Below are 22,924 nucleotides of genomic sequence, written 5' to 3'. Positions count from 1 at the left end.
CTCCACCCAGCCCCTCCCCTCCCATTTTGGATGCACGACGGACGGACACAATAATCCCCTCTGGGCTGGTAGAACCAGGTGGTTCCCACCAGTATTAAGGTTCTTGTAGACCCTAGGCACTTGTTTTTCGCAGGCCTCCAGTGATACGTTTCGACAGCTGGTACTGCTGCTGCTGCTGCCCCATGTTACGACTACCGTCGCTGTTACTCGATTGTTTCACGCGTGCTTCGTCCGTAGGACAACAACGCCGCTTTATCTTCCTTTGCACCCTCAATTGAGAATGAGATAGTGCGAAAAATTCTATTTGAACATGTTTTTGCTAATTTTGCAATGAAAAAATAATGTTCATCTCCGGTGTTAATTTCTCTTACCTTATAAAAAAAACCGATTGACATGACTCTGCCTAAATTTTTATTTAAAGCTTTCGTGACTGCAGCGATTCATATTCTTGGTTCGTTCCATTTAATGGGCACGAGTCTTCTGCGCGGGAGCAGGAAAGTGTTATCACGTAGAGATCAGCGTAAAATGCTTATTTTTGTATTTTCCGTGATTTTTATATTATCCGCGGTCGCCCTCCCCTTCATTAGCGCGGATAATCGAAAGTCTACTGTACTCAAATTTGGACTAGAATTAATTGGTATTTAAAGGTTGTTTCGGTTATAAACCACCTCTTGAGTGTATAAGATTTGTGGAAAAGATGGTAAGAGCCCATTTGTACAGATACCGCCATGACTCTACCTCAAGTAACCTCAGTTACTTGAGGTACCAATATTATCCATAATATAGTTTTTTGTGGTTCAATTACGTAAATATAAATGTGTCGTTAAACCCGCCACCACCCGACACAGCCAATTACTAAGGTTTTTCACGTAATTGAAAACATGCCATTTCATTACTACTTCAGTACACCGTTGTGTTGGAGAGTACATTTACAATTCGAGTAAAACGTTTCGCCGGTGATTACAACCAGCCTCATAAGCCGACAGCCAGAGTTTTGGGGAAATCCTCTTTCGGTCTTAAGTGACCTCGCATTACATTTCAGAGTTGAGAAACGCCGAGTCGGGTCAACTGCATCAGAGGTCAAGAGCTCAGGCCTGGCACCGTTGAGATTCTGGGTTTCTGTCCAACATAGACATGTGATTAATAAGCGGTTCTCAAGCGTAGTGGAATGGATGGCAAGTTAAGTTTAAAAGTACAAATTGCACAGCATCAATCGTTACACTCTCAACAGGTACCCATTTACGGCTGAGTCGACCTTGAGAAAGGCCCAGGACCGGTTCTCCAATGCCATTTAAAAAAAAGTTCTTGATTTTGATCGAAGCTCTGATTCCAAGCTCAGAATTCATAAACCGAATTGATTGCCATTCCATTTGCACGGTGAAATAGGACTACCTACATATGCTGTTTTGTTGGCTGGGGAGAAAGCACACTTTGACTTTTAGAACCCTTTCATGCACCTCTGGAAGGCTCCCATATCAGGACCCTCAGGAGGCTAAGGTCATCGCAAATGACTGCTCACATTCACTGACTCTCCCGTCGCTTTGTGCTTGTGATGGTACCATTAGCAATTACGATTCAAAGCAGCCCCTGCAATGCATGGCTTGTAACTAAAACCAAAGAACAGAACGTGTGTGAGAGGAAGCCCACTGGGGGAGAATGAGACACGAAGCCGCACAGTGTTCATTCTCTCTCTCTCGAAGAGTAACCACACTTTACCCCACCACACGTGACCTACCAATTGACTACACTGGTTGTGTACCCATTTATATTGCTGAGGTTTTTAGTACTTTTATATCTCTCGGAGGAGAGATAGCGAACGGCTCGGAGATGACCGACGAGCGGCCAGAGACGAGCGGGAAAGGTAGCCGGGCGGTGAGCGGGCGCCAATTTCCCTGCCAGTTACTTACCCGGGGAAGCCCCATGAGTGCGTGTCCAAAGACTCTCTTAGGAGGGGGTCCTGCTTTGGGATGTTTAGTTGTTTGGCATGTGTTGTACCCCTGAGATAACGCCGACAGTGCTCCACTTTGTTGTCTCCTGGTCACCTTACAGCCCCGCGCCTACATCACATTACCAGGCGATCCACTGGTAGAAAGCCAGCCACCCATCCACAAATTAACCAGGCTCAAGCCTGCTTAGCTACCCTGATATTGGGGGGAACAGCCACATTTATGGTGATTGTGTCATACGCAAGTATTATTGAGTGAAAGCAAAAGAGGACTCGTTTTATTGTCCTCCCCGTGGTCGCGTGGATTTCTCTCCGGTTCCTCTTCATTTTCCCCTCCACGTTGAGAAACATCACGCGTTTAGAGCATTTGGCTGCGATAAATTTACACATGAAAAGCCACTTAATTGAGCTTTCATTTGTGGCCAGTTGCTTCTGAAAAAGAGCTATGTAGCTCAGTGGGGCCTTACCTGGGGAAATAAAAAGGGTAAAAAAATACAAGATATAATATTGATGCCAGGAAGAATTGAGTAGATGCCCCAACCATTTCCTTCCAGTTGTGAGTTTGACATTGGCTGGCTGAGTTCGAAAAGAAAAAGTACGCAATAAATATCTTCATCTGCTTTTTGATCAAACACTACGTGCGATCCATCGCAATGAACCTCGTCCGGAGACAGAAATGGGTCTCTTCCACAAAACGGAGCCACCGATTTTGTTTACTTCAACTAGGAACGCATGGCCCATTCACTCTACAACCGGTTCCAGTTACACAGTTTGGCAATAGTGATGTAAATTAATGGATAAGTACAAGAGAGAAGACATACAATTGCACGAGTGCTCGGAAATTACACCACCTTGCAGCTGCACATGGAGAGCAGCAATTTGGCTGATTTCCCAATTTTCCTGGCAAAAGACTTTTGCTATAATTTATTGGCTTTATAACGGCTGGACTCAAAATTCTTGAACGTTCAAAGTGCTCGAAGCCAGCGTGTGACGCCGATTTATATTTATTCCGTGTGCATAGCCCTGCAGTTTTGATTAGTTATTTATCATGATAAGTTATTGTTTCAGAACTAAAATACATTAATACAAGTACATTTAACAATGTCAGGCAAACTCCAGTGATTTTACATAGTATGTATGTTGAATGCCTTTCGCACTCTACGTAGCCAACCGTGCTAATCGTATGTGCGGGGAAACTGCTTAGATAAAGGTGCATCCCCGCAAGTTCTTGCTCATTCTGCTGCTGGCTGAAAGGGCCTCAATTATAGGGAACTTAAGATAGTCCCTCTAGATCAGGGGTTGGCAACCAAATTAACCATCAGAGCCATTTCTTTCGAGTTCGGAAAAAAATCGGGTTTTGATTCCTTACCCATACCCGTACCCGGCCGCACCAGGGTCGCAAACGGGTACCCGTACCCGGCCGGGTACGGGTTACCCGTACCCTACCTGATACCCGGCCGGGTATGGGTATGGGTAGGGTACGGGTATCGGGTACCCGATTGCAACCTCTGGGATGAAGCCATGTTGCAGGCGCGGGTGGGTTGATTCTAGGAACTTGAATTGTGAGAAGAGACAAGACGTTGGGAAATGAGTGACAAACGGTGACTCACCAGTGACTCACGGCCTACCCGTACCCGGCCGCACCAGGGTACGGGTAGCCGGGTATCGGGTAGGCTACGGGTATCGGGTACCCGATTGCGACCTCTGGCGTGCGGTTCTGGAGCTGTAGGTTGTCGACCCCTGTTCTAGAAGGTGTTTGACTTACTCTTCCACGCTTGCCAGATGTCTGTAAAGTAACTAGAGAAGTTACACTTTACCCCACCACACGTGACCTACCTTTCGACTAACTGTTGTGTACCCATTTCTATTGCTGAATTTTTTTTAATTATTATTTTTGCTTGTCCACCACTGGGTGGACAGTGGCAGAGGGATTTAATAAACTTAGCTCATTGTTTCAACTGACACGCCGCCGGGAGATCGAACCGGCAACTTCTTTCGTACCGTACAGAGCCAACCGCGATTATTGGAGGTGCGGGTAGGACACAACAAACTAAACACAAAAAGCAGTTCTAAAAAAAAATGTGTTTTCAATCTAGAGGATTGAAAAGTGGATTGGTCCGGTGGCTTCCTAATATCGGAAGGAAGAGCATTCCAGACGGCCGCATTATAATGCAAAATATACACAACTTTAACAACCCGATTTGAAACTTGTTGATTATCGCTGGGTAAAGGGAAAGGCCAGAGGGGATAAGCTATTCTATGCAAATGCATTCCCTGCTTGTGAAAACTGACAAATTTAAGCCATGGAGCTTGTTTTAGTTCTTTTCACTTTCAATGTGATCATTATACAAGTTAACTGCTTAAGGTATACCGTTGGAATCCTTAATTACCATTCTGAATTTGATTTGACTTGGCAGCTGCAAAATTGTGTTTGTGCCTCCGTTTCTGAGTCTGTCTGAAGTTGTTACACGGTGACAATTCTCTGCCTCTCATGGTTCCGAATCAAGATTATTTTTCTGGTGAATGCCTTTCCCTAGATGATGAGTGAATTATTGATGTTGTCTTGTCATATTTCTTTTGTTTTTTACATGCTTTGTAATGTTTGCAGATGAACTTTCATGAATAATATACTGGGTTTTTTTTTTCCGGGCCGTCAATATTATTAAGTCAGTGTATGGTTTCAGTGTGTGACACATTTTTCCAGAACCCTCCTGGTTCTTGTCAGATCTCGGAAGCTATGCATCATCGAGCCCGGATTCAGCATGTGGCCGCTGTGAATACCACGTTGTTGCAGGCTGCTCTGGAGCCGTGTGGTGTAGGGGCCAGAATAGCATTGTTCGACTGTACTTACGATGCTCCCACTTAGGAAGCCACTGGAGCTTATTAATAAATCCACTGGAGCTATGCACTTTTAAATCAAGATTGAAAACTGCCTTTTGCGTTTAGTTTGTTGTCCTTCCACCCACACCTTCGATTAGCACGTTGGCTACGTACGGTGCGAAAGAAGTTCAACATACATACATACATAGTCTTCTGTGCTTCCCACCATCACCCAGCAGCATCAACAGGTCCCCCCACTTTCTTTATCGGTGGGTCGCGTGTGGTGGGCTAAAGTGTGGGTACTGCCACCTCCAAGACGTGTGGCCGGCGTGAAAGAGTGGACAAAGGCACCCTCTAGAGGGGCTGTCTAGAGTTTATCTGAGTTATGGATTTTCGTACGCTGAACTTCTTTCATACACCATGTAGCCAACCGCGCTAATCAGAGGTGCGGGGCAAGGACAACACCTGCGGACAACAGTTCTGCCCGCAGTGGCACGAGCAAGCAGTTGCAGGGCTGCACCTCTATCACCTTTATCAACAGTGTCGTGTTGCCCGCAGGTGGACTTCGTGCTGCTCGGCGGAGACCTGTTCCACGAGAACAAGCCATCCCGCCGGGCGATGCACGCCTGCATGGAGACGCTGCGCAAGTACTGCATGGGCGACCGCCCCGTCACCTTCGAAGTGCTGAGCGACCAAGCGGTGAACTTCGGTGGGAGCAAGTACGCGGCGCAGACGTTGCATCGGCCGACATCGCACTTTTGTCCCTGGGCTCGTAAGCAGCGATTGGTGTCGCCTACTAAGGTGGACCCATCATCGTGACGACACAAATGTGACATCGGCCGAGATCACAGTTTTGTTCCTGGGCTCGTAAGCAGCGATTGGTGTCGCCTACTAAGGTGGACCCATCATCGTGACGACACAAATGTGACATCGGCCGAGATCAGAGTTTTGTCCTTGGGTCCGTAAGCAGCGTTTGGTATCGCCTACTAAGGTGGACCGATCATTGGGACCTCTGGTGCGGGGCGTGTTGGCCGCTTGACTATGTGGGGGGTTTTCGCGGTTCGGCTCCAGCAGGCCACCCCCGGTCGATGCTGCGGCTGTAACGGCTGTGGGATTTTTGAGCGCCGTTTTCTGTTTCAAGGTGGGACGTTGGGGCATATCACGACGTCCTTGGAGCAGGAGCGTGGCGGCGGTGACGGCGTGGTCCAAAGTTTTGCCAGGATTTAAACGTTTGCTTGAGACGGATTTAATTGGGAAATAAGAGGCACTTGTTCCTCCTTGTTTGCGGTGAAAAAAAACTTAGCAGGGCCCACCCAAAAACGAGCCTTGACACTCAGTCAGGTTTTCCGAGATAAATGAAGGGCATTGTTATTACTACTCAGTCGTGAGAACATTTGTCCTCCTGGAGGCTCAGCTGACTTTGGCAACTGCATTGCTTTAGGGGTCCGACAACCTCAGAGCAGAGCCGCCGCCCAAAGCCACCAATTTTAGGTGACGTTTCAAAGTGATTTCCTGCTCAAATTGATCATTGAGGTGGTGCTTATCTTCCGTTTCCAGGCTTAAGCCAGTGGTGGATATTCTGCATTCCTATAGCAGGGAAGAGCTTATCCATAGGACTGCTACCGTTGACCTGCTCACAAGGTGGTACTGTTTTTTTAATTCCTCCCCCGAGGATGATGGACTGAGTTAACCCCCAACCAGGTTTCTTATTTGCGTGCCTCCAATTGTGAGCCACTCTGCCTCCTACTCACTTTAGCGCCGAGCCTCCAGGCCAGTGATGATTATTCCCCTTTTTTTCTTTCCCCATTTCCTCGGATTTCAGATAACAAAGTTTTCTGGCAAAGTGCAGCATTCAACGGCAGCGCGCTTTCAATCATTTAAGCGTCGGTCTCCCCAGCGAGTGTGACGGGATTGGCCGCTGATTGTGGAGCGGAGCGGAACTATTTTCTCTCCGGTCCTCCTGAGCCCAGTTTTCTCCAGCGCCTGAGCACAGGAATGTCTCTTGTCAGCATCTCGCTGTCATCAGTTTACAAAAGATTTGGATTTTATTTTTACCGCACGATCCTGCTGTAGGGTTATTTATAGTTGCACATGAGTTGGACACTTATTGGTGCCAATGTCTTGCCACTTTCTTTGGCCCAAAGCAACGTCGGCACTTCCTGGCCAAGCACGTTGTGCTTTCACTACGTTGTCCCCACCTGAAGAATGACGCTTGTGTTGCGCCCGAAACGTCGTGATTTAATTCAGTTGTTTTCATTTATTTTATTAGATTTTTTTACCTACGTGACTTTACCAAAAAAACAAAGAGAATGCATTATTAATACCAATGCTTTTTAATCACTGGTATTACAGTGATTACGTTTATGGAATAGTCGTTGCGTTATTCGATGCCAGATTAACGTGGTGACACCATGAATAAATGCCGCCCCGACTGGACATCTGTGAAAACGAGCTTTATAGCTCATCGGATTCCTCCAGGATAAAAAAAAAAAGATTTCTGATTGTGAATATGTTCGCAGGGCCCTTGTGTAAAATCTCACAATCTGAAAGCAACTCTTTTATCAGAAACTGGGCCCACCCACTCATCACAGACAAGAGGAGTTAGACAGATGTGGTTGATGGTACACTTCAAGATTGGCTGATGACATTGATTTTGGTTTGGAAATATTCACCAAAAGATTGATTGGAATCACTTGGAGACTTTAAATGTGCAATTTAATTGAGGGACTTTATGTTGTTGTCTTGGTGTGGTCTGGGATTGTTCTTGCTGTTGTGCTGCTGCCTTGCCCAAGATTGGGAGTCGGTGTACTTGCGCAATTGGAAGTTATATACTTCATCTGTTTATCTTCTTTGTTCTTTCGGTAAAGTCACGTAGAAGGGAAATAATAAAATAATAATAAAACATAATAAAATTCAATTCTCACGACGTTTCGGTCACAACGCAAGCAGCCGTCCTCAGGTGAAGAACAGGGTTGTCGGAAAGACAGCGTCTGAATGAACACCGCCAAGCTTGGCAGCGTATATTTAAGCTGCTGGGTTAGAGGAGGAGGGAGCCTTGACAAAGGAATTTGCATATCAACAGGAATTTAGCATATTTTTGGAAAAGGCAGATATGGGATTAGTCACATCTTGTGAAATGTGTAGGTGATGGGGGGGGGGTCTCAAAGTCATATTATGCTCGTGTATTATGTTTTATTTTATTATTTCCCTTCTACGTGACTTTACCGAAAGAACCAAGAAGATGAGTCCCAAAAATTCATCTGTTTATTTTTAGTGATTTGCTTCCCTTTCCTATACTTTACACTGATCGTTTTTTGTATTGTTTTTTTGTTGTTGTAACATTCTGTCCTGTCCCTACTGTGACAAAGAGCTTTGTAGGTTATCAGATTTCTCTAGGATAAATAAAGATGCTGATGCTGACGTCAGGCAGCAGAGTAAACGTATATTTGCCAAAGACATATGGAAGTAACAAACAGGAGTCTTCAATGTATTCAAAGTAGCAAACGAAAAGACTGGAATTCTGGAAGGCAGCAGGCGTCTTCTATTCATGCTTGGATCATTGAAATAAGGTGGCCCAGAGATGCTGATGCATCTGCATAAGCTGAAAAAGATTGGGGAACAATTTTCAAGGTTCTGGGGAAGTATTTTATTCGCATACGCTTGCATTATTCAAGTGTACGGCTACCTCTAGGGAAATATGTTTACTAAGCCTCCCAGGAGAGGTGCTTACCAAAGATTTGTCCAGTAGGATCAATAAATAAATAAAAATCGCTGGCCTGGAAATGCAGTGGTTAACTGAAGCTTCATTTAAGTGTCAGGCAACTTACGAAGGTGATTTGCTAATAATATATATTTTCATAATATAGTATGATGGTACGAGTATAATGATATGATGGCATGAGAGCATGTCCCGTACATTTGCGTGGGATACACACCTGGGATGGAGGTGGAGGGTGGGGTGGGTGGAGGCCGTGACATCAGTGCGACGCACAAACCTGGCTTAGCGCTGTTGGACACAGATGACGCCATCACACAGACGTACGCAGTGACGTCACCATGCAGACGTACGTGGTGATGTCACCATGCAGACGTACGCGGTGACGTCACCATGCAGACGTGCGCGGTGACGTCACCATGCAGACGTACGCGGTGATGTCACCATGCAGACGTACGCGGTGATGTCACCACACACGCAAGGCGGGTGGTGACGTCACCATGCAGACGTACGCGGTGATGTCACCACACACGCAAGGCGGGTGGTGACGTCACCATGCAGACGTACGCGGTGACGTCACCATGCAGACGTACGCGATGATGTCACCATGCAGACTTACGCGGTGATGTCACCACACACGCACGGCGGGTGGTGACGTCACCACACGAACACTGGTGGGCACGGCACCCAGCCAGGCAAGAATGAATCCGCCCAGGTAGCCAGCCAGCCAGCAAACTTTTTTGTAATATAGTATGATAAGCATTTGTTTTCAAAATACGGACACTGTAAATGGGCACATTTTTGGTTAAGAAAGATGACTGTTGTAATGACTTATTCAGTTGTTACCAGCTTTTGCTGCTCCGAATGAACAAAAAAATCGAGTAAAAATTACGATTACCATTTGCTGAAAAAGCGATTTAATTGCGTTTGATTATGGAACATTCAAGACCGCGCTTGTTTCTCTCGTTTGTTGCAGGTTCCCTTGGGTCAACTATGCGGATCCAAACCTGAACATCTCCATCCCTGTGTTCAGTGTTCATGGGAATCATGATGACCCTACAGGGGTAAGACAGCGTCTTACGGAAATACGCGTGTGAATTTAAACGTACAGAACGAGCGTTATCAACCTCGTCACAAAACTTTTTGAAACCAGGTCATCCGAGGTTCCAAAAGATTCCATGTTGTTTCGTCGCATCTCAGTGGGTTTATTTCACCTCCTGGTTAAATGAAGGATTCAACAACAACAGCACCAAAAATTATCTCCCCACCCCCCCAACATAAAAAGTAAGCATCAAAATTAGCATCATCCGCACATTAATGCAGTCACCAAAGTTGTTTTCCAGAAAGATTGTGAATTTCATACAAACTCTGGCCTTAATTGTGCATTTTTTGCACAGTTGCGGACCACAAAGCCCAAAAGGTCCATCACATCAAACGGCCAGCAACAAGCGGCACTGTTGTGTAATAGATAGTTGAGTTGAGCAAGGTTATACGAAATTGGGAAAAGAGAGATCATGTTGAAAAATAGACATAATCTTTCGAGCGCTTTGAGCAAACTGTACGTCTTGCAGACGGGAACTTGAAAGTGACGATTTATACTAGCACGTGGATTACATCCGTTGAAGAGTCATTTTTCTTTCCTTAAGTATGCGCCGAGTGATGTATTGGCCGAGGAGTAAAACCTGGAACTTCCACCCTGTGGTCTTCATCATCATCAATCATCAATCATGGTCAGTCCACTGCTGGATGCAGTTGTCCCCAAGCTTTTGCCATTCAAATTTCGATTTAAAGCTTTCGTGACTGCAGGGATTCATCTTCTTGGTTCTTTCGGTAAAGTCACGTATAAGGAAAATAATAAAATAATAAAAATAAAACATAATAAAATAATTCTCACGACATCTTCATGTGGAGAACAGGTCTGTCGAGAGACAGAGTCTGATTATTTTCCTTCTACGTGACTTTACCGAAAGAACCAAGAAGATTTTGGCATTCACTCAAATGCCATAATGTAATGAACTACACAGCACCTGCACACCAGCTGATTTATCCTCTGTAGATAAATAAATAAATAGACCACAGCAATTTGAGAATCACTTCTGGACGAAGACGTTCCCACGCCATTCATCGGCCGGTCACTGATTTCGTTTGACAATGCTTCACCACGCTGGTCGTTGCGGGTTTGTGAATAGTCGGTGGTGGGGTGGTCGGGGCGCTGGACTGGTCCAGACTCGCTTGACGTTAGCCAATGTCACGAATCAAATCAGGTCGCCTAGGTTCATAACACCGTGTGCCCGCTGCTCTACCAAGTCTTATCCTACCGCTGTATCTTATCCCACGGGTAATCTGAGATTACCCACGGACCAATCTTTCACTTCGTTTTCCCCTCCGGGGGCAAGGGGGCCTTTGCTGGCTTTGCTGGCTTAACTGTTGTGCGTGGATGCCCCGGATAATACACTTTTTTGTTGTTGCTTTAACTTCATCAATCTCATCTGCGGGCTTGTGCAGGTGAGATCGGAGTTGGACAAAGTTTTTTCTATCAAAAAAAAAATCATCCATTACAACCTTTTCATCCACGGCTGTGTGTGTTTGTATTCACACCCTTACCGTTGACGGTGAATTTGTGTGGAATAGGAGGAGACTTTTCACAAATGAAAATATGGATTGCGAATTGAGCTCACCCTGCAGATACAATTGCCGCAGATAAAATGATGTTCGTTTGTCAACTCACTCTTGTCAGTCCACTGCTGGAATGAAGGGCCCTCCCTACGCCATGCGGGTTATGGCTTTAATATGTTTTTTAACCGATGCATTACCACACTGATCAAGTTCAATTGTCGAGTTGATTCTGTTAAACCAGGCTAGAACGCTTTAACAGACCAAGAGTCTCATTTGCAAGGTTGACCGGGGTCACCAAAATGTGACAATGCAAAGTTGGGGAAAGCACAGAGTGTCAGACGTGGTGGCATAGGGGTACAGTACCACCATTTATTTTGCTGCGTTGCCATCTGCTGCCACCACGTAGCCCGTCCGCTTACAACATGCTGCTGCACATGGTTGGTTACCCATCCCAAGTGCTATCCAGGCTCAACGCAGCTTAACTTCTGCGAACAGACTAATCTGGACGCATTGCTAACGAATCGAGCAAATGCCAGTTGGGGTTTATAATTAACATTTCGATTTAAAGCTTTCGTGACTGCAGGGATTCATCTTCTTGGTTCTTTCGGTAAAGTCACGTAGAAGGGAAATAATAAAATAATAAAAATAAAACAATAAAATAATTCTCACGATGTTTCGGCCACAACGCAAGCAGCCGTCCTCAGGTGAGCTAATCCTGCATAAAGCACGGGCATAATATGACTTTGAAAACCCCCCGCCCACCTCCTACGCATTTCACAAGTAGTGACTAATCCCATATCTACATTTCCCATAAATATGCAAAATTCCTCTTGATATGCAAATTCCTTTGTCAGGGCGCTCTTCCCCCTCCAACCCAGCTTAAATATACGCTTCCAAGCCTGGTGGTGTTCATTCAGACGCTGTCTTTCCGACAGACCTGTTCTTCACCTGAGGACGGCTGCTTACGTTGTGGCCGAAACGTCGTGAGAATTTTATCTTATTATGTTTTATTTTTATTATTTTATTATTTCTCTTCTACGTGACTTTACCGAAAGAACCAAGAAGATTTATAATTAACAGTTTAAACACAAATAAAGGGCAACGTTGATTTGCTGGGAGGCATAAGTAAAAAAAAAAGTATTATATTCACCCGCAGTGTTGTATTCTGGTGTTTGTTTGTTTATTCTCAAGGGCAGTGCACTTTGTTAATTGTCGCTGCACTGGGATAAACTCCCACAGTAATGATGCCCCCAAGGAGCTGCATGATGCTACGTTTGCATATCCCTCAATTGATTGTTTAAAAAAAAAACTTGTTCTCCGGCTAACCCTTACCTAGCCTCATGAGCAGCAATGAATTGCACACGCACACACACACAGCAAGCGCCAGACAGATATTGCTTGTGACGTAAGTAAATATTGGCGGTATCGCTGGAGTGTATGCCTCTGTGTCGCGCCATGTAGGCAGTGCTATTGCGTTAAAATCTCGGGTCAGGGGTTGATTTGGCTCCTCCATTCCTCCAGGGAGGATAATATGAGAGTGTCAAGATGTCAACAGTGGTTGTTCTAAAGAGCCTGGATCACTGCTGGATTTAGGCACCCCCTCCCCCACCCCATGCTCTTAAGCAAGCTAGTGCATTGCTTCGATTTCAGGTAAGAGGCCAACTTAAACAAGGAAGTGACATGGGCAGCTGGAAGGGATGATGACCAGTGGTCGAGACTAACAAAGTCGCAGCCAAAGGAGGGAATGCCTGCAGGGTGGCAGGGATGGAATTGGCACGTGGGCAGGAGCCCGATGGTTTGTTGCATCGCAAGACCGTCACACAGCAGTGGCTTGATCATGGCTGCTGATGATGAGACCGACTGATGGCAGCAGACCAACTGATGATAATCATAGCCTCGTGTTTAGCATGCACACCGAGTCATCGTTTATAATGGGCCACTTTTATTAAATTACCGATTTGTCTTCAGGACTGTTTGACTCCATTACTTGCAAAGAGTAGTGCACATTGTACCGCAGCTGAAATCCAGAAAGCAAAAATCCCGTACTTTATAATTGTCCATAACAGAATCCTGCATAAGTGTCGCTCGTGCGTTCAGTGCTGCAAAATGATTACCGGCGCAGCCTGGTATGAATCTTTGCTGCTGTTAGAATTTAACTTCGATTGTGCGATCGGTGGCGCAGAGATCAGAGCCCTGAGCTTGCACCATTAAGTTTCGAATCCAGGTTTCGGCCGCCTGTGATTAAGCCGGGTTCTCAAGGGTAGCAAGTGGATGGTGTCTGCCCAATCACCAATAACTGCACAAAAGCCATCACGTTACATGTGGTTCTATACTTAAGTTAGCGAAGGTCCAGGTCTGAAAATGTTAATATTGGTTTGACGGTCATGCGACAAACAGTACAATGATGTGGCAGAGTGGGTTGGGAAAGCGCTGCCCTCAACTCTGTGTGTACCAAAGGTTCACTTGAAGGGGTCTCGGAGGCATCCACGTGATATCCCATTGCCGTCAGTCGTTGCCTAAGACGAAGGGTTTCTCTTCTCTGCGTGAAATCTGGGTGGATTCTTTGCTTGGTGACACGACACCGAAAGCAGAATCGAAATCAACTTGGGACGGAAAATGACAAGAGCTTCACATAGCAGCATCACGTGGTCTCTGCTTGTGTTCAGGCGGAAGGGCTGTGTGCGTTGGACCTACTCAGCTGTTCCGGACTCATCAACCACTTTGGCCGGGCGACGTCCTTAGAGAAGATTGAGATCAGCCCCATCTTGCTGCAGAAAGGCTCCACCAAACTGGCTCTCTTTGGATTGGGTAAATGCACACGGCATGTACACATTGATAATCAGAATGGTATCTACGGTAGGCTCTCGATTATCCGCGCTAATGATGCAACGGATAGCTGCGGAAAATTCTCAATCGCGGAAAATCCCAAAATGTAACTATTTTCCGCAGATCTCTGTGCCAAAAACCACTCATCGGTATCAATTAAAACTCACAAAGTAAATGATCGGATAAATTACTAAAAATTAAGCACAACTGACGATTAAACCGCACGCAGATAATCTAGGATTGAAGCTTTCGTGACTGCAGAAGTTATACTCATTGGTTTCTTCAGTAAAGTCACGTATGTAGAAATAAAATAAAATTTTAATAGATAAAATTAATATTCTTGGTTCTTTCGGTAAAGTCACGTAGAAGGGATATTAATATTATTTTATTATTTCCATTTTACGTGACTTTACCGAAGGAACCAAGAATATGAATCCTTGCAGTCACGAAAGCTTTAAATCAAAAGATAAAATTTAATTAAAATAAATCACGACGTTTCGAATGCAGCACAAGCGCTTGTGTTGCGTTCGAAACGTCGTGATTTATTGTAATTTAATTTAAATTGTATTTCTACATACGTGACCGCACGCAGATAATTGAGAGTCTACTGTATTTGTGTTTCGATAATCTGCTCTCCTTATGCTGAGGAGTCTCCAAGCACTTGACACGCGATGAGTGACACGGCTCATGGTTGGGTGACTTGTGGGGGTGGTGGTAATCGGTGTTGTACTGTACTTTATATGGTCCACTGCTATGCTCCCAAAATTCGCCAAGCCATTCCAACACAATGCGTTTTAAGTGTGGTCAAATAACCCCCATGACCCGCGTGGCAAGGGAAGGCCCTAAGCCAGCTGTGAATTGTAAACAAGGCCGCACAATGTGCACACGTGCAACATGCACACGCGTGTACGCGCCGGAGGTGTGCAAAGCTATAAACGATGCACCGTTGCATCCTCCAATTTTCTCTTTCAAGAGCCGCGATTGTAAATGAGATGCGGTTGCCATTTAGACGATTTATAAATTCAATATTACGTGATATAAACGGACGCATTTGCAATTGAATAACCCCTGAAATAAATGGTAATGAATTGCGATTTCTCCAAATAATCTCTGCACTTTGTTTTGAGTCCCGCTATTGATGTGGCTCATTATTTTTTGTGTACTTCGGCTGAATACGTAGCGTGTACCTGCTGTTCTTTGGGGAATAATGTATTCCGCGCAGTTAAACATAACCATTTTGAATAAATGCTTTACTCTGCCACCACTTAGGGAAGTATATACACATGAATCCAAATGTCTGGCTGACATATAGCTCGAGTGAAGGTTTAAAGGGTAAAGGCTTGTCGATAAAAACTGCATTTCGATTTAAAGCTTTCGTGACTGCAGGGATTCATCTTCTTGGTTCTTTCGGTAAAGTCACGTAGAAGGGAAGTAATAAAATAATAAAAATAAAACATAATAAAATAATTCTCATGACGTTTCGGCCACAACACAAGTAGGACGGCTATCCCTGCAGTCACGAAAGCTTTAAATCGAAATGCAGTTTTTATCGACAACACAAGTAGGACGTCTACTTGTGTTGTGGCCGAAATGTCGTGAGAATTATTTTATTATGTTTTATTTTTATTATTTTATTACTTCCCTTCTACGTGACTTTACCGAAAGAACCAAGAAGAAAAAAACTGCATTGTGAGATGATTGTCGTAAAAAGCATGCGGTTACTGTTGACAGAAACCCAAGCCCTTTGTGCAAAATTTTCCAGGTGTCTCATCTGGTTTGAACTTGAATCTTGAATTTGTTTGAGCTGTACCAATGCACCTTTTACAATTGTAATTTTCTTAGATGCTCCCAACCGCAATTGAAGTCCATGCCACATATTTTTCTTCCAATATAATTGTGATATATTTATGATGGAAAAGTAGGTTCAATTCATTCGTAATAAAAAGAAGAGAGAGCGATTTTATTGGTTCAGCATTCCTGAGTCGTCGTTATCAAAGCTGTCAAGAGTAAGACCGGGGTGTGGGCTTATTGGAGTACTTTAGGCATTTAAGCAGACAACGCCTAAAAGCCAAAGTGATTTCCGGCTCAAATGTCTACCGAGGCATTGATGCTCCTCTCCTGTATGCAGCCCTGAGCCAGCGGTGGAAATTCCACGTTCCCATGACGAGGGCGAGTTTTACCATAGGACAACCGTTGTTGCATTCCTCGCAAACTCGAACTCGTTTTTATCGACCTCAGCCATGATGGGCCTGAGTCAACCCTCCATCCAGAAATCCGATTGCCTCAGGATTACTGGAAGCCAATTCTAACATGTCGATGTTTCCAGCCTGCGCGATCTCTGTTTTGTCTGTTTTCTCATCACTTATAGAGAGTTACAAGTCAGTGATTGTTGCAATTGGGCACAAATGAATGTTCCCAGCCGGTACATACTTTATCTCCTGTTCAACTTCCCATCACTTACTGAAAGTGATGGAATTGCAAAGAAACCACAGTTTTCAGCCTTCACACATTTGTCCATCTGACGATATGATAACCATTTTCAGAAAGCATTAGAATTGGTTAGAGATGAGCTCATGGTGTCTTTGATGATGTACCTGCACAGCAGCGCTTCTCAACCTGTTTCATTCCATGGCACACTTTCGAGCATGTCCAATCTTCGCATCACACCGAGTCAAAAAAAAACTATCGCAACTTTCTGTGCTATTACTCTGCCGTGAATAAATGAATGACTTGATGAATTATACAGAATGGGATGAGAACGTTTCATGGGCAATCTTGATTTGAAGCTTTCGCGACTGCAGGAATCCATACTCTTTGGTTCTTTCGGTAAAGTTACTTAGATAGTAAATTAATAGATCACGATGTTTTGATCTTAACACTAGCAATCGTCATCAGGTGGGACAAACACAGACAGCAGGAGAACTGCTGATGATGGTTGCTTGTGTTGCGATCGAAACGTCGTTTCATGGGCATTCAATAATTTCATGTTGCTTTTATTTGTATAAATCTGTCTTTTCACCTTATTCTGAAAATATATATTTTGCTGCCTTATCCAATTTACCCCTTTCTCCTCCCCACACCCACCACAACCCTTTAAACTCACTTGGCAATTTCCTCAAACCTGCCTCTTTTTTTCCCCTGACCACCTGTATATTTCCCAAGATCCTAAGTTTTTCCCTATTATTTTTGTCTGTCTTTCTTTTCGGATTGTCCTCAAAAAAATTATTCTCTCTTTCTTTCTCTTCACCTCTCACACCTCCACCGCGACCATTTTATTTCTCCTGCGTCTCGTAAATGTTTTGTTCTATGTTCACCGAAGCATCCGTGCGTTGTCCAATCTCCTTAGTTTTATCTCTATTCCTTTTGCATGTCTGCCTGTCACTTTTTACCCTGGCCTGCGAATGTATTTTGCTGTCAAGCTCATTCACGGTCCTGGCCTTCCCTCTGCTCGCCTTCCATACAACAACTTCGAAGAAGCTTGACCCAATTTATCATTCGACCTTAAGATTTGCATTGAACTGCCCATTTCGGACCCACCACTGCGATCTCTACATTGGGTCAAACTTACCATCTCTTAATGATCGACGGCTTGTGCATCAGATCTTATTTATTCACGATGTACTTACAAAAAATCAGCAGGCTACCCGCTGGATCTCCTCACTGTTTAGAAGAACAAATGTAACCTAAAGTCCTCACTCATTTATCAGCTTCACATTCCTTATTGCCGTAGAAATACTGGAGGAAGGGCCTTTGCTGTTGATGCCCCAAGGGTCTGGAATGCTGTCGCCAATAAACTGAAACTTGGATCACTACCTGTGAGATCTGTACTCAAAACTGCTCTTGAGGCGCTATACCTAATAAATAAACTTAAAATTAAACTAAATAAACTTGACGGTGACATTTTTCAACTCGTAATAAAAGTTATATTTGCTTAGATCGTGTGAATATAAATGCGTCATTAACCCACCACCACTCGCGACCTAACACAAAATAACTTTCATTATGAATAATATCGGTCGCGAAAACTTACGTGCTTTTTCACCATCCCACCTTCGTGTCGCCGACATCCGACTCCTCTTCCGAACCCCCCCCCCCCCCCCCCCCGTGTCTTGGCTCAGGTTCCATTCCAACTAAATAAACTTGACGGTGACATTTTTCATCTCATAATAAAAGTTATATTGGCTTAGATCGTGTGAATATAAATGCGTCATTAACCCACCACCACTCGCGATCTAACACAAAATAACTTTCATTATGAATAATATCGGTCGCGAAAACTTACGTGCTTTTTCACCATCCCACCTTCGTGTCGCCGACATCCGACTCCTCTCTCGAACCCCCCGCCCCCCCGCTGCGTCCTGGCCCAGGTTCCATTCGTGACGAGCGGCTCCACCGCATGTTCGTCAAGGGCGACGTGCTGATGCTGCGGCCCAAGGAAGACAAGGATGAGTGGTTCAACCTTTTCGTCATTCACCAGAACAGGTGACGTTGACCGCCGAGCTATTTGAGCTTTTTTTCTTGATCTGCTCCGCCTCTTAAGTTGAGTCGAGTTTGTTTTGTTTGACACCAGAGGCCAGGGTGAGTTTCATTTGCAATTGTGACCTGGGGTTTTTGTCATGCCAGTAGGCGATCATCGCCCCCCTCCTGACAGACTCATGCCCCAGGTGATTCTTGCAATTGAGACTTTCCTGGTCTCTTCTTGGCATCCTCACCTGGGTAAATAAAATGTATGTATGTTGGAGTTGACACCTTTTGCAAGGAATCATGCTTACATTAACCACAATACTTGCAGTCAAATGCAAACAAAAAACAATACTCTGATCATTTATGCATTGTCTTTTGAAACTGATTGGTCCACACCAGAGACAGCTTTCTTTAGAGCCTGATCTCATATGGTGTTCGACCAGATGACGCAAGTATTGTGGTTAATGTAAGCATGATTCCTTGCAAAAGGTGTCAGTTTTGTTGCCAGAAAAAAGGGGAAAAACCCTATTAGTATATTTTGGTACAGGCAAAGGAGGTCCCATGATGTAGCTGCTCACCCAGAGCTCTCATTACTCTGGTAGTGCGTTGTCTTTGAACTGTGCGCCTTTTGGCGTCATCTGGTCGAACACCATATGAGACGAGGCTCTAAAGAAAGCTGTCTCTGGTGTGGACCAATCAGTTTCAAAGACAATGCATAAATGATCAGAGTATTGTTTTTTGTTTGCATTTGACTGCAAGTATTGTGGTTAATGTAAGCATGATTCCTTGGAAAAGGTGTCAGTTTTGTTGCCAGAAAAAAGGGGAAAAACCCTATTAGTATATTTTGGTACTGGCAAAGGAGGTCCCATGATGTGTTGGAGTTCTTTCACACCTTATGTAGCCAACCGTGATGATCAAACTTGAAATTACTACACGGATCACCGGGTAAAACATGTTACCTTGTTCGGCAACAACTACACAACATAGCGTCACGCATCTACATCTGAGACACTTTATTGCAATGCGACTTTGTCAATCCTCGGGCGCCTCCATGAAGCGCCATACAATTACATGAATGCTTACGCCAAACTTGACCATTTAAGGAGTGTGTCCAGCAGCTGAACAAAACTTAAACGAAACAGGAGAATAAAATATCGAAATTACAGGAGAAATGGGGAGAATAAAAAATTAACCCGTAAAAACAAAGTTTTTCACTATAAATCCTTTATATGCGTGGCGGCTAGAGTCCTCTCGTCCTCTGGCTTGAGATGGCTGCCACCTATGGGTCAGATGATTGCCTGCCACCATTAAGCAATTGGTAATTAAATATAATTTATTTTTTCCTAAAATGTTGAAAATTTTGGAAGAAAATTTTCACGAAAATAAATTGTCACGCACAACGAGTCTGTGTGCAAAATGTCAGCTCGATTGGATCACGGGAAGTGGGTTAAAAAACGACCGAAAGATTTGCACGGTCGTAAGCGCGCAAGCAAGCAAGCAAGTGAACTTAATATAAAGGATTTAAAAAGATGTAAGAGCCGCGTCGCGACTTCAGTAAAAAATGCATTTGGTATCGGACGGAAGGGTATGTATTTTTTAAAATATACTACATCCTCTGCTGAGCGCTTGTATAAATCTATGTCGGTGAGTACTTCAGAGGACGTTGGACCAAACCTTGGGATTTAAACTCACGGTGGCTGGTTCAGCCCGGAGTTGTAAGCATGCTCATCATCATGGCAATTTTTCTGTGGTCGGAAATATGATTTCTTACACAGCCTTCATGGAGATTTGTGCAGGAAATCGCCTTAAGTGCAGCAAAGATTAAAAAGCCGGTGGCGTCGTGATCATATGCAAGAGTAGATAATTTCGTGGGTTTTTTTTTAAATAACCAAAACATGTGAAATTTGCCAAATTACCAGCAGTGTCTCTAGATGGCTATAGATTTGCTCCAAACCCGTGTTTATTCTAAACGTGGAGGGGAAAACCAGAGGACTGTGCAACCACGGGGAGAGACACATGCAAATATCCAGCAGCAGGTGTCAGGGTCGGTTTCGAACCCACGACCTCCTGTATACCAGGCGAGGGAGTTAACATCTCCATTGAGTGATTGACACAGAGCGTCTTCGCTATTCACCCACCTCGCTCCATGCATCTCATTGCGATGCTCTCTCAAGACATGAGTAATGAGGTGAGATAATTTGACAAAAAATTAAATCACGTTTACTCTTGGGTGATTTAAAGTTGAAAGCTGCCGTAATAATCTCTTTATATAGGATTCAATTTTAGACTTTCTGAAGGACTGATATGGTGATATTACGGTGTTATGAAATGACTTTTGTATATGGGATGAGTGGCATTATTTGTTCCTCTTTTAACCTGTATATCCAACATTAAACTTATGGGCCACTGCCAGTTATACTAAAGTAAATCTCAACACTATTATATTCGTATTTTTAACTATGGTGGGAATTCATATGATTAGTATTACATTTTGGGCCAGTAAATGTTCTCATGTTAATGCAATGTTTTTTCATGTGTAGCTGTTTTCCAATCCACTGCTGGATGAGGGCCTCCCCACACCATGCAAATTGTGGTGGTTATATGATCATATTTCCATTTAAAGCTTTCGTGACTGCAGGGATTCATCTTCTTGGTTCTTTCGGTAAAGTCACGTAGAATGGAAATAATAAAATAATAAAAATAAAACATAATAAAATAATTCTCACGACATTTCGGCCACAACGCAAGCAGCCGTCCTCAGGTGAAGAACAGGTCTGTCAGACGCTGTCTTTCTGACAGACCTGTTCTTCACCTGAGGATGGCTGCTTGCGTTGTGGCCGAAACGTCGTGAGAATTATTTTATGATGTTTTATTTTTATTATTTTATTATTTCCATTCTACATGACTTTACCGAAAGAACCAAGAAGATATATGACCATACTTCACCAAACTGGTCAGCGCGAGTTGGTAACAGCTGAGACCATATACATGGAGTCATAGATTACAGAACAGCAATGGACTTTGCTGCAATGCCATCTACTAATGAACTCTGCCGCAGCCTATAACACCTGTTTGATGCATTGGATGGTGTTGACCCCATCGAAGCATTTGCCAGGCACAACAGGGCTTAGTTTCTGAGGTCTTAAGAGGTTGTGCCATCTGTCATTGTGCCCCATTGCATTCTGATTGTGAGCGCTTTTTTTTCAAGGATTGTAATGGCAACGAATTAGAATGCAAGCACAGCCCTCTTACTCTGCGTACACAGGAGTTCAAGAGCTCTTGCAGGATCTCAGCAAGTCGATAATTAACAGATGTGATGGAGCAAAGACAAACAACCTTTGATAGCCTTTCATCGACTGTTCTGCCAGGTACTCATTTAAGGCTAAGTTGGGATAGGGGAGGGCCCAGGACCGGTTGAAATATTCACCACTTGTTATTGGTCGTGTGCGGGAATCGTAATTCGGGTCGCCAGGTTCGTAGCACATTGCACAAAACCGCTGAGCCACTGCTCCCCATAACGTGAAATATCGTACACACATGCAATCAAACACTTTGCAGGCGGATGGCATGCATTTGTGAAACTCCATAATCGGCTGGGTTGTGAATTGGCCAGGCGATAGTAGCACAGACAGTAGGTTTTTGAATCCTCTGCTGAGCTCCGAGTGTTATTCTCTCGTACGTGTGGTGCATCTCTTGCGGGTTTCTTGCCACGTGGATTCAAACACTGCTTCATGAAATTGGATAAGCATCGCAAAAATGCAACTCCACCATCCTTAAAACGAGTCTGTGGGATCCATTGAGACTTCCATCGGTAATTACCTGGCATTATTATCGGTAATTGCAAGCAAGAACATGCACATCAACATAAACCCACACACAATTGATCGTATATTTAATTGTCCCGTTATGTTGTGTACTTTCAATTAAGGTTGCCTATCTGCCCACATGGCAGCTGACAATGATGCCCTGGTTCAGCTGTTCTGGGCAGGCTGACATTGCCGTGCGCGGGGGAAGTGAACGGGTTTGGGAAAATAGGTAGGTAGGTTCACTTGGGAGGGGGGGCGGGCGGGGGGATTTGTTCGAGTGTGCAATATTGACTTTGTGAAAAATCTTGCACGTACATATGTTGAACTTCTTTCGCACTGTACGTACCCGAGCATGCTAACTGGAGGTTGCGAGGGAAGGACAACAAACTAAACACAAAAAGCAGTTTTAAATAATAAGTTTTAAATCTAGATTTAAAAGTGCATAGCTCCAGTGGCTTCCTAATATCCGAAGAAAGAGCGTTCCAGACGGCTGCGGAAACGCATCCGAAAGTGCTTGATGCAGTGTAAATAGAGCAACAACTATAATTTGACATTGAGACGGTTGATTCAGACGATGGCGTCAGGCGTAGCGGAGTGTATCTCTGTGATGATTCCCCTCCCTCCTTCGTGTTTGAACCGGGCATGGAGTCGTTATTTGTTGCACAGTCTGTTCCGCAATGGAGAGTTACAAATATTCCATGTGTGCATCAAATGGAATATTTTGTGCATCAA

General features: G+C 44.3%; 1 protein-coding gene across 2 annotated transcripts in view; it reads left to right on the top strand.

The window, feature by feature from the left end:
- LOC133357196 (double-strand break repair protein MRE11-like) overlaps positions 1 to 22,924 on the top strand; it is a 78,853-nt gene that overhangs the window by 4,017 nt on the left and 51,912 nt on the right. For both annotated transcript variants that reach the window (XM_061575027.1, XM_061575026.1), the window contains 4 exons: positions 5,324 to 5,484; positions 9,457 to 9,544; positions 13,763 to 13,904; positions 18,290 to 18,404. In XM_061575027.1, coding sequence (XP_061431011.1) covers positions 5,324 to 5,484; positions 9,457 to 9,544; positions 13,763 to 13,904; positions 18,290 to 18,404 — 506 coding nt within the window. The remainder of the gene's footprint in view (positions 1 to 5,323; positions 5,485 to 9,456; positions 9,545 to 13,762; positions 13,905 to 18,289; positions 18,405 to 22,924) is intronic.

The sequence above is a fragment of the Lethenteron reissneri genome, chromosome 57, assembly GCF_015708825.2.
Source record: "Lethenteron reissneri isolate LAM-NWPU_2019-01 chromosome 57, ASM1570882v1, whole genome shotgun sequence".
NCBI classification, from domain to species: domain Eukaryota; kingdom Metazoa; phylum Chordata; class Hyperoartia; order Petromyzontiformes; family Petromyzontidae; genus Lethenteron; species Lethenteron reissneri.
This window is presented reverse-complemented; position numbering and strand designations above follow the sequence as displayed.